The 26,858-nt window shown below is 38.2% G+C and overlaps 1 protein-coding gene across 6 annotated transcripts in view; it reads left to right on the top strand.

The window, feature by feature from the left end:
- trim3b (tripartite motif containing 3b) overlaps positions 1-26,858 on the top strand; it is a 33,836-nt gene that overhangs the window by 4,270 nt on the left and 2,708 nt on the right. Inside the window, exons 1-11 of one of the 6 annotated variants that reach the window (XM_084104428.1) lie at positions 436-663; positions 17,739-17,920; positions 19,635-19,875; positions 20,201-20,352; positions 21,527-21,707; positions 21,786-22,518; positions 22,630-22,733; positions 22,913-23,080; positions 24,314-24,482; positions 25,327-25,386; positions 25,684-25,754. In XM_084104428.1, coding sequence (XP_083960554.1) covers positions 17,775-17,920; positions 19,635-19,875; positions 20,201-20,352; positions 21,527-21,707; positions 21,786-22,518; positions 22,630-22,733; positions 22,913-23,080; positions 24,314-24,482; positions 25,327-25,386; positions 25,684-25,754 — 2,025 coding nt within the window. In that variant the 5' untranslated portion in view covers positions 436-663; positions 17,739-17,774. Of the gene's footprint in view, positions 1-434; positions 664-10,239; positions 10,438-17,738; positions 17,921-19,634; positions 19,876-20,200; positions 20,353-21,526; positions 21,708-21,785; positions 22,519-22,629; positions 22,734-22,912; positions 23,081-24,313; positions 24,483-25,326; positions 25,387-25,683; positions 25,755-26,858 lie in introns of those variants that run through there. The other 5 variants (XM_084104427.1, XM_084104426.1, XM_084104431.1 and 2 more) reach the window with 5 other exon arrangements.

Below are 26,858 nucleotides of genomic sequence, written 5' to 3'. Positions count from 1 at the left end.
TTAGCTATTTGGCGATTGGTGAACATTATCCAATAGCATGTGTGGCCCAAGTGACATCAGCAGAATATCAAAGTCGTTTCGGGGGGAAAGATTAAGAATACAAACACTTCTTGGGGATACAATGCACCAATGAATTATTCACAAAATACATTTTGATTTCATGTTGAGGATGTTTAGATATTTGTACTTGAAAACAAGACAAAAATAATGATTTTTTTGCAGTGTTTATGGTATTATGGAAACCCTTAGAGAGAGCAAGAGATTCCTCTGTATCTAAAGGATGTGTTCTCCATCTGCCATTTTTCTGTTGCCTTGCACCTTCACTCAGAGGATTGGCTGACCACATCCCCACCTCCTTTCTTTTCAGCCAATTCCCTTCCACTATCTGCCTTTCCCCTCCCTCCTCATCAGTCTCTCTCTTCTCTTTTCTTTCTCACACACATTATACAGCCTCGCTTGCTCACACACCCTGCTGCTGCTTCTCTCCTGTCTGCTTTCCTGCTTTCTAGATTTGCTCCTTTAATCTCGCTGTTTCTCCTCCTTTTTGGGGATGAGGGGCTGTAAGGCTGGACGGGTGTATGCTCGGATGCTTCGCTGAGACCTGTCCGTATCTTTCTCTTTCCCTTTTTCATCCCTCTATCTCTGTCAGCTGCGAGAACTCACGTGAGTACGGCGTCGGGGAGCTCCCCCCTTTTCCCTCCTTCTCTCTTCTTGTGTCGTGCCACCATCACTTTCTTTCAACTCTCCATCCGTTTTGTATGCATTTTATCAAGCTGTGGTTGACTGTGATGGGTAATTTACTGTAGAGTCTGGCCTCTCCCTTTCAGTCAGCTGGGCATCTCTGACACACTCATGCACAAACACACACACATGAGTGAACGGACATTATCACAAACACCCCGCCAGCCTTTCAGCGCTTATATAAAACAACAGTGCATGCGTGTTTGTCGGCTCTCTCCTCAATATCACCTGCTTTGCTGCCTGTACTTACTGATCCGAGTCACAAAGGTGGAAACATTCAGTTTTGTTCGTGGGATTTTAAATGAATGGCTTCAAAATTGAATTGTAAATTCGAGTGTGTTCAAATAATTTCTGTCTCTTAGCAATGATAGGAAGTGTCTGTAGACAGAGGATGTGTGATACATCTTAATTAAGGCTATTCAAGTATAAAACCATTTTGTTTTGGTAGCATTTATTGACTTAAATGTCACACCCTATTACACTGACATGATATTACAGGTAGTCATAGTAATCATCCAAGCAGACAGCTATAAATAATGTAATAATGACAACATAAGAGTGCAATCAGGGCACGACTGGTGACACTCATTATCATTTTGCTTTAGTTGACATTACAATACTGCTCTTATATACTTAGACAAATAGAAGTAGACACAATGAGACAAATGATGACATATGAGTATAGAGCTATAAAAAATATTGTATAATTTGAATAATTGTATTAATTTTAGATGATAAATGAGATTTTAGCAAACCCTTAATTTGCTCTCAGAAACAACTGATATAAATAGATCTCATCTGTGATTCTGCAGTCACACAGGCCATTTCTTAGATATGAACATTCAATGTATGACACACAATATCATTTTCATCTCTCACATTTTGCAATTTTGCTGTACTGATCCAGCTTTTGATGTACTTTCAGAAGAATAAGATTATCAATATGTATTAATCCTCTCTGTATTATCAACTCTGTGGGCCAATAAAGGCTGTAAGAAGCACATGAACAAGTGAATGGCACTTACATTCCATTATGTGTGTGTGTGTGTGAAAGAGGGAAGCCAGTTACAAATATGTCAGAGGAATATCCAGCTGGCATTGACGTAATGGCTCCGGAGAAAATTAAGTAAGAGTAGACGGCGTATTCAAAGTCTCCATTAGAGTTAAAAGTAAAGTATGGCTTTGAAATCCTGTCTTTTTTGACACAATTGGCAGTTGGGACCTGTACAAATGCGGTTGGACAGCCAACAAACAATGAAGCAAGCATTTCCTCCAAGGCTTTTTTTTTTCAATTGATAAAACCAAATAAAATGCTTTTTCAGAATGATTTTACTTCAGGTTTGACTGTACAATTCCCCTTTATTGATACTGGGAGGTCAAACAGGGATTGACATAGTCACAAATGGCATTTGGTTGGAGATTAAGATGGATGTAAGGGCAGTGAGATGGAGCTGCGCTGACAGATGTCTCTGCTTTAGTGTAGTGACATGAATTGCCATTCATGGTCATTGTTCATGTATGTGTGTGTGTGTGTGTGTGTGTGTGTGTGTGTGTGTGTGTTCTTGTGCTATTTCCACTGTAGGATCGCATTAAAAGCCTCGCCAGTGACATACAGCCTTTATTGTGCGAGTTATGGCTGCCTGAGTAACCATTACTCTACCTAACCTTCCCCTTTAGGGTATTCGTATGTGTCTTGTTTGTGTGTGTGTATGGGAGAAAGCTTTTGACTTGCGATGTATGTTTCGTCTGTTGGGTGTGATAAGTTTGTGATGTCGACATGTCGTTAATACGGTCAATAGAAACAGTTTAGCTCATTCAACGTGGTTTATAGAGAGACCCAAGCAGCCATTCCAGTTCATAAACACACTTAAACTTACAGCTATTTTGATGTGACATTCATAATCACAATACAAACACTAACCAGTTTCTATTTAAAAGCTTTCACTGATTCATGTCTTATTGTACCTAAAATATGTGCACTCTTTGTTTGTATTCAAAAGGAAAACTTTCTGAAGTCTATGGATATAATCATTCTTAGTCAGTTGTGGCAGATATTATTTTAGTTTTCTTTGGCAGATGGCTTTAGATGTTTTTTACTCAGTCACACTATTATTTGGAATGTCAATAAATTTGTATAGCACATGCAAGTGTAAAAATGAATTATGACATACACTATTCCTGCGTGATCACTCTTTAAACAGAAATGTATATCACAGTTTAGTGTGCATAAAGTCATCCTCTGAGTCTGAGCTAGTAGTTTGATGGACAGGGACAAAAGAGATCACTGAACTTGTTAGTGCTAAAATAATGGCTTTTAGCCAGAACTTGCACCTGGTTTGTTGAACTCACTGACAGATCCAAAGTGTTTGAAGAACTGATTTTAAAAAGACCCGAAGGAGATGTGGATTCTTTCCTTTTTAAGACAGCTGACTGTGAATGTCAGTGTTCATGTGAAACAGCATGAGAAAACAGTGCCAGTTGAGCAATGCATGGATGTGTTTGCATTATGTGTTTGTGTGTGTTTGATGTGATCAAGCGTGCTGTAAATGTGATAAAACAAGCATGACAACATGCACGTCCTCAACAAAACAATCATTTTAAGCATCATCTTACTTCTCCGCTGGGTTGTAGGGGGTTTATTTTGAATCTGAACTATTCAGAGATCGGAGTGTTGTGTTATTTCTGTCAGCGTAACGGGTCTGAGGGAGAATTAGTCTTTCTTGGCTTGGTTACAGACACTATTGACTATTGTTCCTTGATTATGAAGGCGTTTCTGAGAACGAGAGAGCGAGAGAGATAAATGAAGGAAAGGAGGAATTAATGAAGGGTCAGGAGAACTTGAAAAAATGCTCCCATACAGTGTGAGTATACTGGTGGTGAACTATAAATGCTGAAGAAACACAGTCAGATTTAATGATCCTGTTTGGTAGCACAACTATTTTGCTAATGCAAGTCAGTTGACCCTTCTTGGTTTAAATGTCCCGTTCTTCGTGATCCCATGTTTCAAACTTTAGTTAGTGTGTAATGTTGCTGATAGAGCATAAATAATATCTGTAAAATTATAAAGCTCAAAGTTCAATGCCAAGCGAGATATTTTATTTAACAGAAGTCGCCTACATCGAACGGCCCGTTTGGACTACATCCCTCTACTTCCTTCTTTAATGACGTCACTAGAACCGTTTTTTGACTAACCTCCACCCACAGGAATGCTCCCTCAACTCTACCGAAATTCGTTTATGTACTTGCGCACTTCTTATAACTTACTTACTAATTAAACTACTAAACTATACCTGTTTCATTTCTATACAGCACTCTGACTCTGTAGGCATTATTGTCCGACTCGAAATGAACACCATTACTGAGAGTTTCTGATATTATCATCATTCCGTGAGATGAAATTGTCCTGAGAGACTGAGCGCGAGCTCATGAAGCTCCGCCCCCTGGGCCGTCCAGCAGCTGCTTATTTGCATTTAAAGGGCACACACTAAAACGGCGCGTTTTTCTGAGCCCCAAATATTGACAATTTAAACATGCTGTAAAAAATGATCTGTTGGGTATTTTGAGCTGAAACTTCACATACACACTCTGGGGACATCAGAGACTTATTTTACATCTTGTGAAAAGGGGCATAATACGGGACCTTTAACATCACATGCTAACTTTGATAATGTTTCATATTATATGCTAACCCCCAGCTGTCAACATAGAACCACATTTGTAACAGATTTTAATTGTATAATGTGATGGTTTTCCATGTTATTCAACAGGAAAATAATTACCCATTGGAGATGTGCTGGATTGTCAAACGCAGGTCATACATACAAAAATGAAGCCATACCTGAATACAAGTTTGCTAAATAATATACTTTGAATAGCTTTTTGGTGATTGGTTAATACTTTTAAATACACTAAAGAAGCCCACATGATGTCACTTTTAATTTTGATGAATTTGAATTTTAACACAATGAGAACAGGAATGTCTATTAAATACCTAATTAAAAAATCACCCTATCTATTTCCTAAATTCATTGAGTCAGGTTCCAAAAGTAAAAACTCCATTCATTTTCTCCAAAGGGAAATTGATTTTTAACAATAACTTATAAATCTTTAAAGACAACCTTACTGTGAGCTACAAAGTTGCTAATTGATAATATTGAAGACTGATTCTGTTGAAGACCGCATTATTGCAACTTTTTTTTTTATTATATAATTGTGTTTTACAGCAGAATTTGTGGTGAAAAACTACATTACCCATGATGCTGTGCAGAAAATTCCACCAATCAGAGTCGAAACAAGCAAAACATTCCAAAAAATCTCTATAGCTCCGTCTACTCTCGTGAAGCGCCGCAAATGACGTAATCGAGTCAGTCTCTCTATGCTCTCAAAATACTTAAATATATGAATATATATGCATATTTTGCAATAAACGAAGTATATCATTTATAATCAACATTTTTTAAATTAGTTTTATATTTTTATCCATCATTTTTTATTTGATTATGCTGTTTGCAATGCTTCATAGGATTGTAGTTCTTTCTATCACTAAGCCGTTAAGTACAGTCTTGTATTTTTGTCCGATTTTCAAATACTTTTTTGTTTCAAATCAAAGTTTTTAATGATATGATTCAGGTAGATAATTTCCTTGGTTCATGGCTTATAACGGTTTACAAAAAAATACTTTTTTGAAATCCCTATGGGAGAAATGAATGGAAAAATATTTCTGGAACCAAGGCCACTGGAAAAGTGGGCAGGCGTTGATTTTATTGTGAACAATTAGTTTAAACTGTTTTGACCTTGTAATTTTTTATCAAGTTCATCACTCAATCTTCCGGTGAAACAACAGACTTCTCTCTGGTGATGACTTCTCCAATCCTTTAGTACACTTAAATCCCGCCCCTTTCTTAAAATTGACTACAAGCTCGCATTCAGATCTGCCTCCATCCAATCAAAAAGAAATGGAAAGAACCAAGTCCCTGCCCAACATTTTTTCTTTTTTGATAATCTGTTTCACATGGATGTGTGACACCAATTGGAGTTGCAGAAATAAAGATTCTTTCCCAACAGCTCGCCCCAAACTCATGCCATTGGTTGAGCCTGAATAAGTTGATAAACCGGGCATGTTGAAAGCGCCACAGCCACACTTCTCAGGAAGTCTTGGCTTACTTTAAGTGGTCTGTGCACATTAAGCTAAGAGAGGTGAAAAAAATGTAACAAAATAAAGATTACACACTTAAAATCCAAAGAAAAATCCAATGCTGTTAACGCAGCGTAACAATCTAATGTATCTCGTAATGCCTTTGGCAGTGTTTGTTATTCCATGTTTGCTCTGGTTATTTGTGAAGCGTGCGTCATAGCCCACCAGAACCGTAACCTGTCTGAACTCTCAGGAGTCTGCTCCTCTACTCACTATTCAAAAAAACACTTGTTTAGTCCTGAACCACAAAACGAGGACACTTCTGCATAATTTATACTTCTAAATTGACAAATATACTGTATAAGTGAGTTTTTCCACCGAAGCACCAGAGGCCTATCCGCAGGGTGACTCACACCTATCTACGAAAAGCACATGTGCATTAGCTTTGTTAAAACACACCACTTTACATATGGCAAGTACTGTATTAAACTCAGAAGTATTTGACCTGTTTGTTGGTATTGTTTATATGCTTAAGGCATTAAGTGTTCTTTTAAGCATCTCCTCTGAAAACACACACACATAAACAGTAGATATTTGAAGGATCAGATTATTTCTGGCCCGTTTTATTTACCCAGCTATGCATGCATTCCCTCCAGGAATATTTCCACAGTCCAGAGAGAGAGAGAGAGAGAGAGAGAGAGAGAGAGAGAGAGAAAGAGAGAGAGTAAGATATGGACATGTCAGCTATTCATGCATGGTCCCTCTCACACACTTAGAGTCGCGTGCACCTCTCTCCAATTTATAGAAGTTAACAACACTCCAACCCGTCTTAAGTTTGCATTGATCTTCTGTGGTTGACAGATATTTAATGACTGAATAGGAAATTTAATGTCACACCTCATTTTATATTTAGTGAAAGTGAAGGTCTGGATTAAGCATGTTTAAAAAAATACCTTTTTTCAGGAGGTTTCATTTTATTATCTATAAAATCTCAGGCCCATTTGCCTTTTTGATATCTTGATTGTTTTTCTACATTAAGGATTTAAGAATATACCCCAAAAGTCTAAAGTTTGAACTTTATTTTGTCTTCCAATTCAATACAATTGTTTTACCATCATTTACAATACATTATGTTTCATAGACACAATAGTTTTTTTGCATTTTCTGCTGTTTTTAGTTATAATTTTTCCACATTAATAAAAAAATGACTAAACAGAAAAAGCTTTAAAATTTAAATATACACATACACATTTGGTCTAATGGTCTAATTTGGTCTACACATTATACACATACATTTTATTCTTTTCTTTTTTTTTATTCCCTGATTTGTTTCTATTTGTATTTCTCTAGGTTATTTTAGGAGAAACATCTGAGACAAATTTTATACTTAAAGTCCCCCTGTAGTCAATAATTGTATCCCTTAAAACTCTTTGATCACCAAAATGACATATAAACGTTTTTTTTTTTTTTTCTGTGAAAAAAATGTCTTCATGCCTTAAAATAGCTTGAATGTAACTCTACACCCTTACTTCATTTAGTATAAATGGATCCATGGATATGCTAATTAGCCCCGCCTCCACTCACTCACACCAGCTCAGAGATCCGCTCGGTCAGTTTTACTGTAGTAAACGCTGCACAATGGGTATCGCTCTTTACAACGTCGGACACATAACAGTAATTAATATGATTAGCCTTTTGCTTGACTACGTTATCAAACAGCTAATAACGTGTTGCTATAAACCATGTTCCTGTCCATGTCAGAGTCAGCAGCTGCCTTCTAAAAATCAGCATCCTTAGAAACGCTTTGAACAACTTAGAATGTCAGTAACATCGTAATATACTACATCATATACATAATTCACCCCCTATATTGCTAAATGAACCGATTTTTCATATTAACAGAAAAAATATACCGGGATAACCTGGCTCCTCTTGAGACGATATGTTAAAGCCCGCCCCCCTCGTGACGTGATTGGTTACAACTAGGTACTTTGTGACGTAAGAAACTCCAGCGTTTTTGAAACTGTCTTTTTTTTTACTGCAGTTTTCAGGAGAAAATCCTCAGCAATGGTGTTGACTTATGAATTTGCACATGGTTTGTCTTAAAGCATATAGAAACACCACATTGACATAACAACATTAAAAACTTGATTTTCACCACAGGGGTCTTTAAATAACTGAGCATAACTGGGGTAAGATGTGTCAACATAACTTTGAGCTTTAATAATGTGTATATTTTATAGCCTGCCCTGAGCTATAAAAGAGGAACCGCTGATATAAAAATAAAAATAAATTCTCTATAGCTTATGAATGTAAGAATTAACATAGTGGAGCTGTAAACTCAAAACTACTCTGTCATGAAGATCACAAATATACAAAAGCTTTTTCATCGCACACAAGTTTATCTGTCTTTTACACAAGTTACAGCATGTATTCTCCCATATACAAAAAAAAAAAAAAAGTCCCATAGTGTAGCTCTACTCCCAAATGTGAGTAATGACCACAAGACCGTGACATAGGTAGAGCAAGATCATTTCTTTCTCTCTGTTGAATCCCGCTCTCTCTCTCTTCTGCCTGCGGTATCCTGACAGCATTCTGTTGAGTCATGTTTCCTGCGGCATGAGTACTCTTCCTCTCTGCAATTGCAGCGAGATGCTGAATTACATAACTGGACACAGTAAGAGGACGTGCCTGAAGGCTCCATCTGAGCCGAGTGGACTAGACGTGGCATCTTATTACACTTTATGTAAAGATTAATGAGTGCAGTTACCAGGAAACTTTAATTACGCTTCACTGTCTTTGCTGTATGAGCGCCGTATGTTTGGTTATTACACAGATGAACATATAATATATAAGATGATACTTAATTATCTCCAATTCAAATACTGAAACTTTTTTTGTTTGAGCCATTTGCACTGCAGAATGGAACTAATCCTGGTTTGCGTTGGAGTTTCCCACAGCGCTGTCCCATAGCTCTTGCTGTTTGAGTAAGCTACGGATCTACAAGCTTGGAGGAGATATGGCCAGTGCAAAAAATCCCTGACACATGATATTAGCGCTTTGAAGAACAGGAAATTGCAGTGGATATATGTTCAAGATTTCAGTTGGCTGCCTCTCAAGATCTGGCTGAACAAAGTTCCCTGCTTTTCAGGGCCGGTAAATTCTGGGTGCATCTGGGAGCAAGCGGACAATATTTATAATGTCGGCCCAGATCGTTAACCACAAAGCTACTCTGTCACAGAGATCACAAGATTATTTTTCATTGCACAGAGTGATTTCTCTCTCTTTAATTTTCTTTTACACAAGTTTCAGCATGTATTCTCCCACTAAAAAGTCCAGCTCCATTTGTTCCTGTTGTGTTGGTGCAAGTTTGGAGCAGTGGTGTCAGTTAGAGGTGTGGGTGTTATCTGAAAACCAGCCGCTGTGGGAGAAATCAGACAGTCAATCCCTCCAGATTAATGACAGTTGATGTTTTCCATCTAATCCACCCGCTCCACTGACAGATTAAACATTTCATCCACTCACAATATTTTAAACAAATAAACAATTACATACACAAACATGCAAAGCTATAGGTATTAGGTCAAATTATATAATTTGATGCATAAATTTAAATATTGCTTATTGCATATTTTTATATTATTTATTTGTTTATTTATTACTGTTTTATCATTATTTAAATTTTCCATGAAAACAGAGGTATTGGAATTCATAATCCTACAATCCGGAGTCGCTCCACCCAGCTTTAATGACATCATCTCTTATATAACCATCATACCGAGTGATTGTTTTAAGACTTTTTATGTCAGTCGGTTCACAAGCAAGCAAAAGCAGGGCGATGTCCGGAGCTAAATCAAGATTAACATTAATGCTGATGGTTTTTGTCAAGTTAAAATAGTTGAACCATAAAGATAATTTAAATAACCTCACAGAAATTAAACATCCCATCTGAAACACTTCAATTATTTCCTTATACTCACTTTAAAGTGCATTTTAAAAGCAGCTTTTTCCATGTTAAAGCTGTTTCCTTTAGAAGCAGGTGCAAAGTGAACTGAACAGTTTTGTGGCATACAACTATGATCATTATTGTTTATTGATCATCATAAGCATTCAGACACACACACAGACTAAAGTCAATACACTAAAAAGCTGGCATTCAACTTAAATCCTCTCCCTTTCCCAACCCACCCAATCTGTCAGGAATTGTTTCTCTGTGATGCAATCCATGCCTTTGGGAAGATAACATTGAACGGCCAATCACAACAGAGCTTGTGGGAGGAGCAAACGCTGTGCATTCATCCTCAGCCAATGGTGTAGCCCGGTAGACGTGGTTTGGCTTTAGCCAGCCGCCCCTTCGTGACATCACAGCTGTTGCTCGGGCACGGGCAGTGAGAGTGCAGTGCACTAGGCGTGGGGACGACGAGCAGTGCATGCATTCATTTAGGGAGGGGGGCTAAAGAAAGGGAAGGGGATCTGTTGTGCTATTCAGCCACCAAGCCCTGCTGAAATCTCACAAAACAACAATGGAATCTGCCTGAGAAGCATCAACTCTGGTTTTTCGTGTAAGTGTGCTTCCTCTTTAACCCTAGTGCGTTTGAGTGTTGCTGTGTGCACGTGAACGGTTGTCATTGTTTTGTGCGTGTTCACTGGAGCAGTGAAGAGCTGTGGCTTTGAAAAGGAAGAATGCTTTTGTTTCTGTCTCCTGTTTCACATCTGGGGCCTGTACCATGAAGCCGGATTAGGTGGCTAGCCAGCTATGTTTCAGCTTAGTTTCCGCCAACCCTGGGTTTTAGGTACTATGAAAGTAGCTCGGCTTTAATCGGTGTTCGTTGCCATGGAATCTTACGCTGCACGGCTAACCTGCTCCGGGGCAGGTTATGTTCTGGATTCAAGATCTCAGACTGAAGTTTGACCAATCAGCTGAGAGCAAAGAAACATATAGGTGACGTAACTTATTCCAAGTGTCTGTTACAATGACTTCACCTTTTCTTCGAAATCCGGTGGACATCTCAGCACAAATTGTTTGACGAGCACTTCGTAGAGAAAGAGTTTTTAGCCAGACAAAATCCCCTTGCCTTTCCTGATAGTTACTTGTATGAAAGATACAGATTTTCCGCGGAAGGAATTTCTTATCTTTGCGAACTTCTTGAGCCGCACATAAAGAATTTAACACGTCGAATTCATGCACTTACTGTACCGCAAATATTGCGTTGCATTTTTTGTTGTTGTTTTTTTTGCAAGTGGTACATTCTTGCACGGTGGGTGACGCACAGAAGCTAGGGGAAAACATATGTTTGTCGAACCATTCGCAAGATGGTCCTCGCTCTGCAGGAGTACATGAAAAGTTTAACTAATAATGTTCCCTGGACATTTATCGACCATGTCCATAAAAGAGGGCTTTTATAAAATTGCCGGTAAGATATATTGATAGGGTGACATCACATGAACACTTTTTTTTTTTCTCAAAAAGCAAATTTCACAAATGTACTATACAATATAATACATGTTAAGAATTATTTTGAATCTTTTTTATTATTCTTCTGATAATCTTATGATATGATTCCCAAGTCATTGCAACATGTATGCAGTCTATTGCTCCAATCTCCACTGCTCTAGGGGAACATGAGGCAGATTATGTTAATAGGAAGTCCTATCACAGCCTTAATGTTCAGGTAGAGATGATGTGAATATGTGAGATGATTATTTTCTGTGAGATGAAGCTTTAAATTAATAGTAACTTTAACAGATATAACAATGATCTACTAAACATTTCATCTGCAGATGACTTGTGGTCATGAACATATGATCAAGTTTGGATGCCAAATGGCCTGGCTCCAGTGCTTGTCTTACAAATTTTCCATGAGTCTGTGTTGTGTCAGCGCTTTGAGGAAAGCAAGTTAAATTTGGTACAGTACAAAACACTGTTCATTTAAACTGAGATAGAAAAACCTACACAATAACCCCCTATCATGACCCTCAGATAGGGCCACAGCACCGCTTCAATGTGGCCCTCAGTAAAACCAGAGTGAAGATAGAGATGACCTCTGGCATCCTAAAGGCACATTTCAACTGTGTTCGGCGCTTCAGAGTCACCAGAGCGGGCATCACAGATAGTGGCTGTATGTGCCATTCTGCACAATATAGCCACCAGTAGAAAGGAGCGAGAAACACAAAACCAGCTTCTCCCCGATGAAACTGACCCAATCACACTTGACCACCCAGCTGGTGCAGAGATGCAATCACCATACAATATTACACTTAATAAAAGCACATTGAAACTGCAGATAGGTCTCAAACTGTTTTATTGGTTTTGTGGGATGGGAGGGAGAAAGAGAGCAAGAGAAAGTTGCATTAATAAATATTCATACTAAAGTGTTACTTGGTTAAATAAGTTATACTAATATATATATATATACACTATATAACTATATACATACTGAGATCAGTTTTATCCAGCTGTTTGATTTTGTTTGGAGCCTCCTCAGCTCACAGTCAGCTCCTTTAGTGTGCAGTCTAGTTCAAGTCTCCTTTAGTGTGCATTCTAGTTCAAGACTCCTTTAGTGTGCATTCTAGTTCAAGACTCCTTTAGTGTGCATTCTAGTTCAAGACTCCTTTAGTGTGCATTCTAGTTCAAGACTCCTTTAGTGTGCATTCTAGTTCAAGACTCATTTTGTACAGGGCCCTGACTGAGTCTGTTTCCACCTGAAACATAATTCCACCACAAACATGATCATTACAAGTTTTCTGGAGGCTCATCAAATCACAAAAAGTTCCTTGACTTCCTACAAACACAGGACTGACTGTAGTTTATGTCAAGGGTTTTAAATCCTTACACATTTCTTCTGAAGCCCATTGAGGTAGAGGCCTCAGTTTCTGGTCAGGTTGTGAAAAATCCTACAAAAGAGATGTGTAAGGGCCAGTCCCTTTTTTATGCCACACATTCAAATATTTGCCATAATAAAAAGCCCAGTGCATTCACATCAGCAACTGTCTGAGAACACACAGACAGAGTGTCTTCATCATTTGCTTCACCCTAATAGTGTGTGTGTGTGTGTGTGTGTGTGTGTGTGTGTGTGAATGTGTGCTAGCTTCAACAGGGACACTGTATTTCCCTGCAGAACATACTGTCAGCCATATTTAAAACTTAAAAAAAAAGTAGTAATGTATTGCACACGTACCCAGTGTTACTTGCTTAGAGGAGCCAGCACCAGGGTCAGATTGTACAGCACCTGTAATCACATCCATAATCGGCCGTCCCTTATTGCCTACTCAGAGCCAACTCCTCTGCCACAGTGTATTCTGGTTTTCTGAATTTAACTATTTATTTCTGTTTGCTGCAAACAAGTGTGATAAAATGTTCACAAAAGTAATAAAAGGTTGTGGTAAATACTCTTTGATTTAACTCCTTGAAATAACCTTTGAATTATATTTTTATATTTTGTCTTTATCTGCTGCCAAGAACATTTGGAGTTGGGGTTGCATCTAAAAATCTAAAAATCAATGAATATTAATCTTTCTTAGTACATACATGCACATTTTTTATATATTATAAAAATAAGCTATAGGCTATAGTACACATATAGGCATACATATATACATACATAATTTTACATAAATATAGAACGTATTTGTTTAACTTACACATTAACAATCAGCAATCTTTCTCCAACAGTCTTCTCTTGCTTTGGCAGCAGAGAACGTATTGTTTCGAGCTTGAAATACATATTTAAATTCATCGTAATTATGAATGATTATCTCTTGCTCCTCCGCAGAAAAATATATCGCTCTCGCTCTACCCGCGATTGGTTGTTCAGTGTCGACGTCACTCTTTTATGTGCACGCGCGCGTGGAGTAATCATAGCTTGAGGATCAAAGCCTGAGTTGACAAAGAAAGTTGATGAGCTGCATCATGGTACCAATAAAGCCTGATTGCATCGGTTTGGTTTTGTCAACTCAAAACTAATCCTGTAACCCCGAGTTTGTTCAGCTACCTTCATGGTACAGGCCCCTGGTCAGAGTTGGTCTGAGGTTTTGGAACGTTCTCTTGCTTCACTCTGTGTCATGTTGTTCACACCTTTACTGCCTATTCTGATTTGAACTGAAGAGACCCTCATGTGGGAGAGCAGTTAGGGGTAAATATCTTTTTTTCTTTTTAACTGTTTTAACTATAAAACTATAACTATAGTTTTGGATGTCTAAGTCATGAGTTCAGCATCCCATGGAATGTTTGTGGATGTCAGAAGCAGCTGTGTTTGAAAGGTGTATGTGCCATGCACACAGTGACGTGTGGGAGTGCATTGTGGGATAACTTTGTAAGTGGCGGCATGACACAATTGAGGATTGTTGTTGGCTTCTTTTTTTGAACAATGACACAGTGTTTGGTTTCTCGATTGTGGCTGTATCTGGGTCAGGTCAGGTTTGCTGACCGGTGGCTTGAACCATAAGGTCTTACAGATCTTGTTTTATTGGAACAGGTGGAGTTATGCCAGTCAGCATTTAGAGCAAAACACTTTGTTTTGGTTGGCATGCATGTGGGTTAGTGACATAACACTCTTATTATTATATAGCCTATATTTTGTTTTAAATATAAATATTTTTTTATAAAAAGAAATATATATTGTGAAGTTTATACATACTTGAATTACTTGAATAAACCCCTTTATAATAAGACTCTTTTTTTTTTTAATTCGGCGTTGAAAGTGTTATATACATACACACACCTATATATATATATATATATATATATATATATATATATATTAGGATGATACAACTGTCCTGATATTCTAATTAATAAAATACAAAAAAAAAGTAAGTAGTTTTGCTATTATTAGTTTACTATATGCAGTGTGTATAATAAAACTGCTTCATTGATTTTTAATATTTAAACATTTTTGCCTGCCAAATCAAAATCATGAGGTCCAACCAAAATGCAGAAAAAAAACATAAAAAGGAAATTGTGTCATATAGAGGACCCCTGCAGACCCTCATGACTGTGTTAGGATCAATAAGTTACTAATGGCTGACTAACGACTAACTGACTAATGGTCAAACTCCCCAAAAATGTAATATTTATGAATGTTTATATATATATATATATATATATATATATATATATATATATATATATATATATATATATATATAAACCATATTGAAAATGATAATAATTATGTACTAATGTGATGTGTACACTCACATGTTATGTGTTATATGTCATAGACCATGTAGCGATGGCAGAAAATGTTGTGCACTTATTTTCAGATGTGTATATTTCTTATTTTTCTGTGCATTTCAGACCAGTAAATCTTATTTGTAAATTGCATTTTTATTCCCATGATAATGAATTCTACGTGTCAGTGTGTATTTGATCTCCTGTCAGCCCAGATACCTACTCTGGCTCCTCTTTCTGTGTTGTGCACAAGAATGTCAGCCCCCCGCTGCTGGACGTGACCCCTTATTAAGCTTACCCCAGTGAGACCTGCGTCTAAATATAGCCCGTTACATCAACACATCAAATCAGAAAGGATGAGGGGGGGGTTTGGGGAAGGAGGATTTGAGAAGGCGGGAGAAGGGAACTAATATCAGCTATGTTTAACGCTCTCATGTTACCATCACTCATAAGTCCATGAGAGCAGTGCACATATCAGTCCTGCAGAAGTATCAGAGCAACTCTGGGACCAGAGGCACTTAAGTAAAATGAGAGCAAAACGCTCACTGTCAAAACATGACAGAGAGCAGAAGTGAGAGACTGAAAGTGTGATAATGAAACGCTGGCCTGCAAACTGATCAGACAGAGAGACTTTCCTGAATTAAGGCCTTATTTTATTTTGATATGAGGTATGAATATTGAATCTGATTTGTATGGGAGAGTGTGTTAAGATGCATCGCCCCTTAAAGGGTTAGTTCACCCAAAAATAAAAAAAATAAAAAAATCATTAATTACTCACCACCCTCATGTCGTTCCAAACCCGTAAGACTTTCGTTCATATTCAAAACACAAATGAAGATCTTTCTGATGAAATCTGAGAGATTTCTGTCCCTTCATTGACAGTTTATGCAACTACTACCACTTTGTCACTTTAAAAAGTAGAGATTGTAAAACGAATTCATATGAATCGAGTGGTTTAGTCCCAATTTTCTGAAGAGACTGGATCGCTTTAGTATATGATGAACAGATTTAATTTAGGCTTTTATTAGGCTTTTTGAAGCGTCGAAGTGGTAGTTGCGTAGCTGTCAGTGGAGGGACAGAAAGCTCTGATTTAATTAAAATATCTTCATTTGTGTTTCGAAGATGAACGGAAGTCTTACGGGTTTGGAACAGCATGAGGGTGAATAGTAAATGACAGAATTTTCATTTGGGGGACTCTTTAATCTATCAAATTGTATATAATTTTGGTCATATAATTTAAATATCCATGAATTATTAATTGAACCAATTTTTTTAAATGGTTGCTGTTGCTTCTGAATGCAGGAAATACTGTGTTAAGTTTTCACTATATTCACAATGTTTCACTATACACAGTATGTGAATAATATGCAACAAAATAAGACGTAAACATGGAATTGTGCATTATTAAATTTTCTATTTAAAATGTAAATCATTAAACTTACTCCTTAACATGACACGTCTTTGAAAGATGGTCATATTTCTATGGCCCTATGTTAGTTGTTTTCTTTTGCATCCTGAAATAGAATTAAGACCTGAAATATTAGTTTTTCCTCTGTCTCATATCTTTAGGACAACTAAAGTAAAAAATGGCACAGCGTGTACCCACATTGCAGGAGCATGTAACGGCCTCAGCAGTTGCTCATGTCCTTGTATCATTACTTATCTGTCTGCCCGCTGTTGTTGCGGCACATGTGGAAAAGTGGCATGAAAATTGGTGACATTTATTTTCCTTCACAACTCTGTAATCCAATTTTCCGTGCTCTTCTCTTCTTCTTTGCTCAGCAAAATAATGTGTTAAAGTTGCTGGTTTGGTAGCAGCAACTCTTGTCTCACACTCACATTCTCCTGTTCATATAGGAGTTTGTCTTCTCTTGCCATCTCAATATCTCTTTAAAGAGAAAGTTCACCCCAAAAATGAAAATTCTGTCATCATTCACTCACGCTCATGTCATTCCAAACCCATAAGACTTTGGGTTAATCTCGAAACAAAAATTAATTGTTTTTAGTGAAACCTGAGAGGTTTCTGTTTCTCCATTGAAAGTCCAGGTAACCAAATTTTAAAAGATACAAAAAGGTCATAAAGACGTCATAAAACAAATCCATATGAATTGAGCGGTTTAATCCAAAACTTGTGGAGAGATATGATCACTTTATTTGATGAACAAATTGTTGTATCTCTTTACAAGACTTCACGATGCCTTTATGACCTTTTTGGACCTTCTTTTCTGGGCTTTCAATGGACGGACAGAAACCTCTCAAGTTTAAAAAATCAATAAAAATATCTGCATTTGTGTTTCGAAGATTAACCAATCTTATGGGTTTGGAACGACATGATTGTAAGTGAAATATGACAGAATTTTCATTTTTGGGTGAACTATCCCTTTAAAGGCTGTTCACACAATTCACACTGTACCGACAGACACAGAGGTCGCTGGCCAATGGCAACAGACACTTTGTCAGGTTTTGTCAGATCAGTGTGTTACTTTTGGTGTTTGTCATCGCTTGTTTTCTAGTCATGTAATGTCTGAGAAGTGACGTGCTGTAATCTTTTGATCGTCCGCGCTGGTTTGGCATCTGTCGGTGCAGTGTGAATTGGCCTCTTTATAATTTCAAAGTTTAAATGATGACACATTGTGTTTTTTTTTTTCCCGTTTGAAGACTTTTAATAACTCAGCATCTTCTTTATCTCAGGTTAAGGTGTGTCCTGGCCCTCGGCCCTCTCTGTGGATGTCTGTCACCATGGCGAAGTTTGAGACCGGCCGCACAAGCCCAGTGGTGCGCCAGATAGACAAGCAGTTCCTGGTGTGTAGTATCTGTCTGGATCACTACCACAACCCTAAAGTCCTGCCCTGCCTGCACACCTTCTGCGAAAGGTCTGTATCTGTTGCTAAATGATGTTTTATTAACAAAGTTCGGGAGGAACACGTTCAAATGATCTATCCAATCATCACGTCATTCTAACCAGCAATTGGTAATCAACATGTCTACCCAGTCAGCATAAGTGGAGGCATATATGTACATAGTCGACCCACCTATGTTCCTCAACAGTTTTCAGCATTCCCCCCCGTCTCCACACTCACCTGGTTACTTCCTAACCAGAAATACGATGGGGAGGAGATATGGTAATGACGCGAGCCACACTTGAACTCATATTTCCCACATGAGCACCACGGCCACGGCTCTGGCATGAGATAGGCTTGCTGTGATGATCGGTGTTACCGGTGTTACACCGGTCACACCGATTACATCACTTGCACACCACAGCAACACCCCCCCATAGTGAAGCATAGATCAGTTGTAAACCTTAGGATTGCATGAACTGTTTACTTCCTGCTGACAAAGCTTGGCATGGGTGCTCTGTCTCTACCACAGATATTTTCTTCTGCATAGATGGCATGAGATGTGTGCAGTGAGACTCTTATTTGTGCTTTGTATCTGTGGGGTTGAATGTCAGTGGAGTGTTTCCACTGTGATTGTTCGTGTTGTGACTGAAATTTCAGCAACACTTCCCCTCCTAGCCTTCTCGCTCTCACACTGTCCCGCAGGAGTACATCATTTATGAAATGTGAGATACACTGCATTCAAATGTTTGGGTTTGGTCAGATTTTTGTTTTGAATTGTTTATTTGAATTAACGTTTTGGGAAAAAACTATCTTATGCTCACAGAGGCTACATTTATTTGATCACATTTACAGTAAAACAGTAACATTATGGACTATTATTACATTTAAAAATAACTGTTCTGTATTTGAATATATTTTGAAATGTAATTTATTCCTGTGATGCTAAGCTGAATTTTCAGCATCATTACTTCAGTCTTCAGTGTCACATGATCCTTCAGAAATCATTCTAATATGCTGATTTGCTGCTCAAGAAACTTTTCTTCTTTTTATATCGTTGTTAAAACAGTTGTACTTCTTAATATTTTAGTTTTGTTCAGGATTATTTGATTAAATAGCAGCATTTCTTGGAATATAAATATGTAAACGTATAAATGTCTTTACTGACAGTTTAAAGCTTCATTGATAAATAAAAGTATTAATTTCTTTTAAAAAATTAAATCCTTTTGAAATGTAGTGTATGTTAATGGTTGTTGCTGGTATCTGTTTTTCAAAGATACGTTTACATTGAAGTGTAATATATACCTATTTAAAGGGATAGTTCACACAAAAACGGAAATTCTGTCATCATTTACTCACCCTATGATCTTGGTAAAACCTGTATGTCTTACTTTCTTCAGCAGAACACAAAGGGAGTTATTTATAGCAAAATATATATTACTCCTTTCCATATAAAAAGAATGTGAATGGTGACAAGCTATCGTATGACTCTAGAATATAGTGCATGAGTCGTATGGATTACTTTTATGATGGTTTTTAGTATTTGTCCTTTATTTGTCCTTTTTGGAGCTCAACAGTCCTTGGTCCCCATCCACTTACATTGTTAGGAAAACAGCAATGTGGACCTTCTTCAAAATATTTCCTTTTGTGTTCCACAGAAGAAATAAAGGGTTTGGAACAACTGATTGTGGCTGATTGATTTAGTTTGAGGTTGTTAATCGTGTCTGTCCTTCTCTCTATCTCACAGGTGCCTACAGAACTACATTCCCTCTCAGTCTTTGACACTGTCCTGCCCGGTGTGCAGACAGACCTCCATCTTGCCTGAGAAAGGTGTGGCGGCACTACAGAACAACTTCTTCATCACAAACCTCATGGAGGTGCTGCAGAGAGACCCAGAATGTTCTCGGCCGGAGGCCTGTAGCGTGCTGGAGTCTGTCAGCGCAGCAGCCGCTGGGAAACCGCTCTCCTGTCCCAATCACGAGGGCAAGGTAAGCCTCTTACCATCTGATGATGAAACCACATTTGGCAATACTTGGTGGGAACATGAAGGAGAAACCATCAAAAACGAGGTCGTAGGGAAAATCGCGGCTACAAGGGATTTGGAATTCCTTTACCACCCCTGATTTCTCTACATTTAAGCCAATTTTTCATTGGCAGAGGCTGCTGTGTCACTACCAGCTTCTTTCCTTTATGTGTCTTCAAAGTCATAATACATGTGTGTTTACGCTGTTCAGGCCTGTTAGCATACATTAGCTCCCTTTGATAATCCATTAGTATGCTGAATGAAAGGGTTGCTCACTGGTGCCCCTGCAGGTGATGGAGTTTTACTGCGAGTCGTGTGAGACGGCCATGTGCCTGGACTGCACGGAGGGGGAACACCGGGAGCATGTGACCGTTCCACTGCGGGATGTTCTAGAACAGCACAAAGCAGTGCTAAAGAACCAGCTGGATGCTATACGCAACAGGTACATATGCACCGTTCGTAATAGTCAGCTGTTACATACAATTCATCACTTCAATAATAACAACAGAGCACACTACCTACATATTGCTTCAAATAAATTTTCATTATTATTCAAAAAATATTATTCGAAAAATGTTATATTAAAAAAACATTACATAATAATAATAATAGTAATAATAATAATGATGAATATATTATATTAGTTTTAAATAATTTGTCATATATATATATATATATATATATATATATATATATATATATATATATATATATATATATATATTCATTATTACTATTGTTAAGATAATTTAAATAAATACATGATAATTATTATTAAAACATTATCATGTCTTTGTTATTAAAATTATTTTAGATTATATTAAAATATGATATTGATATCATGATATTAAAAAAAATATGAATATAAAATAATATATAATCATTTTACTAGTGACTACCGTATTTTCCGGACTATAAGTCGCTCCGGAGTATAAGTCGCATCAGTCAAAAAATGCGTCATGAAGGGGAAAAAAACATATATAAGTCGCACTGGACTATAAGTTGCATTTATTTAGAAATTTATTTCACAAAATCCAAGACCAAGAACAGACATTTAATCTGGAAAGGCAAGTTATTCAACTACACAGTAGCACACAGAACAACAGGCTGAGTAGGTATCCGGTGTGTTAACACAACACATTAACAGTTATTCAGCTACACAATAGCATAAAGAACGTATACCTGGGAGGCTGAATAGGCTAAATTAACATAAGCCAGTGAGTCCAACAAGCAAGTTACCAGTAAACAAGTTCACCAAGCACCCGCGATCTCATTCCACATCACTGAATCCATTGAATTTTCTTCATCCTTGGTGTCGCTTCTGAACAACTCTGCCATAGAGCGCCCTCTCGCGGCTGTAGACGGTAATGTTTTCATCTCAGTCTGAATTAATTTTGATATATAAGTCGCAGCTGACTATAAGTCGCAGGACCAGCCAAACTATGAAAAAAAGTGCGACTTATAGTCCAGAAAATACGGTAAATGTAAAACAAAATTATGCTTTTATATGCTCGGTTTTAGTGATGATTGTGAATAATATTGCGGCCTGTTTTCCAAATGACTTGGCTCTTTTCCATCATTTCTCTGATAAAATCTGTTTTTTTTTATTCGGTCAGGCTGCCCCAGCTAACAGCGGCCATTGAGCTGGTGAATGAAATCTCTAAACAGCTGATCGAGAGGAAGAATGAAGCAGTCAGTGAGATCAACATGACATTTGAGGAGCTCGAGAAGGCATTGCACCAACGCCAGGCTGCGCTCATCACCGACCTGGAAAACATTTGTAGCACTAAGCAAAAGGTCAGAAATGTCCTGATTTGTTAAACAGGTTGTACTACTATCTCTCTAACGCTCCTTTCTGCTGTGTTCTCTCTGCAGGTGCTTCAGGCACAGTTATCCTGTCTTCTGCAGGGAAAAGAGCACATCCAGAACAGCTGCAGCTTCACTGAGCAGGCCCTGAACCACGGCAGCGCCACCGAAGTCCTGCTGGTCCAAAAGCAGATGAGTGAGCGGGTGAGCGCCCTCGCCTGCCACGACTTCCCTGAACGGCCGCACGAGAACGCCCACTTGGACTGCCAGATAGAGACTGAGGGCTTGCGACGCTCCATCCAGAACCTGGGCGTCCTGCTGACGACGGGTGCCGTGGGACACACCAGTGTGGCAACGGGAGAAGGGCTCAGACATGCCCTGGTCGGTCAGCACGTGACTGCAACTGTTACCACTAAGGATAAGGACAGCGAGCTTGTGCGGACCGGTAACGCGGTCCTCCGAGGGGAGATAACGGGGCAGGACGGAGTGCGGGCGGTCGAGGTGGAGGTCGTGGACAATAAAAACGGAACGTATGAGGTAGGGTACACGATTAAGAGTGAAGGGGAGTACTCGTTCTCTTTGATGCTTTATGGACAGCCCGTGCGGGGCAGCCCCTTCAGACTGCGGGCGATAAAGCCGTCAGATGTGCCCCAGTCTCCGGATGATGTGAAGAGGAGGGTTAAATCTCCTAGCGGGACAGGAGGACACATCAGGCAGAAAGCCGTACGGAGACCCTCCAGCATGTACAGCACCACCAAAAAGAAGGAAAACCCCATAGAGGATGAGCTGATTTACAGAGTGGGTAAGAAACACTGGATAAAAAATGTTTTGTGTGCACAATAAGAAGTTAGACATATTAAATTGTTGTAAACATTATTTTGATTTTGTGAATTTCCTTTGTCCGACCCCTCAGGGTCTCGGGGGAGGGAGAAGGGAGAGTTCACTAATCTACAGGGCATCTCTGCTTCCACTAATGGGAGGGTCATTGTAGCGGACAGCAACAACCAGTGTATACAGGTTTGTCGATGTATAGCAATATTATAAAAATCATAGGCATTATTTCTAAATCAATTTAGTGGATATTAAATTAATGAATCAATGTGTCACAGTAATCTTACTTGGGATCAATACATAGATATAGACAGATTTTCATTGCATTCAGTGCAAAATTGTATCATCTGTTTGTTTTTCTGAAGGTGTTTACTAATGATGGCCAGTTCAAAGCACGGTTTGGGGTCAGAGGTCGTTCCCCAGGACAACTGCAGAGGCCGACAGGAGTGGCAGTCGACACGAATGGAGACATTATAGTAGCTGATTATGATAACAGATGGATCAGCATCTTCTCCCCTGATGGGAAATTCAAGGTGATGTTTACATCATAATTTACAGTATATATATATATATATATATATATATATATATATATATAATATATAATATATATATATATACACGCATGCATGCATGCATGCATGCATACATACGTGTGTGTGGTTCCAGTATACCCTACGTTATGGGGACAAAATGTCTCCCACGATGATGGCAATATCTGAAATACTTGATCTTGTGGGGACATTTTTTTGGTCCCCATGAGGAAAATGGCTTATAAATCATACTAAGTACTAAGGGATGTTTTTAGGAAGTGTAAAAATGCTGACAGTTTTCTGTGATGGGTAGGTTCAGGGTTAGAATATACAGTTTGTACAGTATAAAAATCATTATGTGTATGAAATGTCCCCATAAAACATTGAATGTGTGTGACAGGAAAGACTATACTGTTACATAAATTTCTATTTAAAATAAATACTGTTCTTTTTAACTTTCTGTTCATCAAAGCAGTGATTTTATTATAATTTTTTAATCACAGTTTCCAGCAAAGTCCTTAAATATTGACATAAATTAAATGACAATAATTAAAATGTATACTTGAAGCCATAATTTGTTTCTTGCTCACTCTGTAAATATTGTTTCTTACTCAATGCCATGGTTGACTAATTTACATTTACATGTATTAATTTAGCAGTCACTTTTATCCAAATCAACTTACAAAATGAGGAATACAGGAGTAAGCTAGAACAAGGAGGAATATTAGAAATAGTGAAAACACAAAAAGTTGTTTTGTTTGTTTTTTAAGTCAGCAGGATGCAGTTGTAGTCGTCATGAAATCAAAATTGACTTTATTTGCTTTGTTAGCGCACATTACTAGTCTTGTGGTGAAAAATTAATCAGTGTAAGTTAATACACAGAAAAAATGAGTTTGACGTGGTAATCTTTAATCAAAATAAATTGAAATGTTACTTTCGCTCTGGAATGACGTTCCTTCTCTAATGAAGTCAGTTTGATGGCTTGGGGGTGAATATCCTTAACCACTCCCCTCCAACTGTCAATCTGCTAAACCCCGCCCTCTATGAAATATTCCGTTTCACTTGGAAATGAGTCACAACACTGAAGTAAAGTCGGTTGCAACTTCTGTTTCACTGGGACTTTGATTGTTCATGGAAGAGACAAGGATTCGGCTACTCAGAATTACATAATCCTAAGAGCTGTTTAATAAGGTCCTCTAAACGACCCTCTCTTTATGTCTGTGCCCCATGCAGAATAAGATCGGTGCTGGCCGTCTGATGGGACCCAAAGGAGTGGCTGTGGACAGGAACGGTCATATCATCGCAGTGGATAATAAAGCTTGCTGTGTGTTCATCTTTCAGTCTAATGGCAAACTAGTGACCAAGTTTGGAGCCAGAGGCACTTCAGACAGACAGTTCGCAGGTACAGCGATTGAACACTGTATCATAATGCTAATAAACCCAACGTTGAATAATGTAATGTGGTTTGTGGTGGTTAACCTAATCACTAAAGAGTTGCAGAAGTGTTGTTGGCGCCCACTGTTGTGTGCTGTGACTGCTTGTCCTCTAACATCTCTTCCTAATACCTCATTTATCCAGCTCAGGAACTCTTAAGACCAAAACTGTTGCAATTCATGAACAAACTTTAAAGAAACAAGAACTAAACGGTGTTTCACTACAAAAGCAACATCTAAGAACCATTCTGGGAAGACAAACGCCGCAAAAGGCTGGTGTTTTTTATACAGAAATGGCCAGATTTACACAGGCTTCAGTTCCAGTGTCTAAAAGGATGTAAACCTGTATATTTTCCCTGCCTCAGTTCTGTTCCTGTTTCACTTTAGCATAAGCTATATTTTCAGTTGCATTATCTGTCAGTATGATAAATAATGAAGGCCAATGCATGCATACATGAATGAGCCTATATTCTTTCTAAGATACTGATAGCTACACACACATTAGTCATGCTTTTTGAAGCTCGTCCAACACTTTCTTGCTGCTGCTTATTTTACTATTTAAATACATCAGTCCCTTTTCCTAACCCTTTTAAGCAAGTGCATGTGGCTTGCGGACTGGTTTGGGATGTGCATCTCTAGACAGTCTTCCATTGTTCTTCTGGTCCGCTCCATGTTTGTTCCAGCATTTAAGGATGATTTTCATCCTTGCACCGTTTGAAATGTTTCTGCGCTTTTTTTTGTCTCAATCCCTTCTGCCCTGTCATTTATTTGTCTCCGCTTACCCTTGTTTGTGTTTTTCCCATTCCTTTTTAGAAAAAAGTGGTGTAAAGTTTGCACTGGAGCAAAAGTTTAGTAAATCTGGCCCTGGGTTCAGTAAGTATTGAGTGAATTCTTATCCCAGAATGTGGTGATTTATCTTATTGAAATTTAAGTTTCATTCTAGAACTGAATTCAAGAGCAAATGATTTTGTGCTTTGTCTTTCTAATCAAATGTTGGCAAAAATCAAATTGTTCAATGATAAGGATGCAGGCTTCCATACACATTACATCACGAGATCTATCTAATCATGATCACATGACATCCCTGCTCTCCTCTCCGCTCTCTTTCTGTGTGTTTATCACGTCTGAATCTTTCTTCTCCCCCATTTCTCTCTGTTTCCTCACATGCAGGCCCGCACTTTGTTGCTGTCAACAACAAGAATGAAATTGTGGTGACAGACTTTCACAACCACTCCGTCAAGGTGAGTGTATCTCTCGGTCGTTCTTACAATTTTCACCTGGTGGACAATAAATTGGGGGGAAAAAAATCCCATAAACTTGAACGAAGGGACCTGAACCATATCTAGAGACCAGAATCACCCACAACAGGAATAAATTATTTCATAATTTAATAAAATATATTAAAATAGAAAACAGCTCTTTTAAATTGTAATACTAGTTCACAGTATTACTAGATTTATTTGTATTGTATGTAATATATCTGCCTTGGGAAAGTATCTGTACCCATTCATTTTTTTTCACATTTTATGTTGCTGCCTTATGTTAAACTACTTTAAATTACTTTTTTTCCCACATCAATCTACACTCCATACGCCATAATGAATATTAAAGGAGTGGTTGATTATGATTTCACTTTTCTAACTTTAGTTAGTGGGTAATGTTACTGTTTGAGCTTAAACAACATCTGCAAAGTTACAATGCTCAAAATTCAAAGCAAAGGAAGATATTTGCTTTTAAAGAAGTTGCTTTTTAAGGACTACAACAAACTACACGACATTCCTCCCGGGTTAGTGACATCACTAACCCTAAAATTTACATAAACCCCGCCCCTGGGAACACACAGTCCATGTTGAGAAGAGGAAGAGTTGTTGTAGTAGAGCACATTTGTGAGTCTGCTCAAGCTGTCACATTCATCTTTTCATATGCAATACAGTACATAATACAAATGCAATTGCATGCCACTCTGTATGCATCTTACAACAGTTCCCACACGAGCGATTTATAGATTATCATGACAGAATATGCTAACTAAAGACTTGAAGATAGTTAACTCGACATCAGAAACATACATTCATCAACTAACCATTCAGAAACGTCCTGTTGCATTCTACATGTTGTCACTTCTTCTTGAGTCTCTCCATCATTGCCCGACTCCGGTTTGAACATAAAAGGCAGAACAGTTTCTGACATTTTAGTGCTTGTCTGCGTGAGGTAATCGGAGCTGCTAACACACACAAGATGTTGAAGCTCCGCCCTCTGTGCCAGGAGCAGCAGCTCATTTGCATTTAAAGGGACATACACGAAACGTCGCGTTTTTGCTCACCCTCAAAAACGGACAACTTTAA

The sequence above is a fragment of the Abramis brama genome (assembly GCF_963993115.1).
Source record: "Abramis brama genome assembly, chromosome: 25".
NCBI classification, from domain to species: Eukaryota; Metazoa; Chordata; class Actinopteri; order Cypriniformes; family Leuciscidae; genus Abramis; species Abramis brama.
Note: the sequence above shows the minus strand (reverse complement) of the source record. Positions and strands in the feature narration are given on the sequence as shown.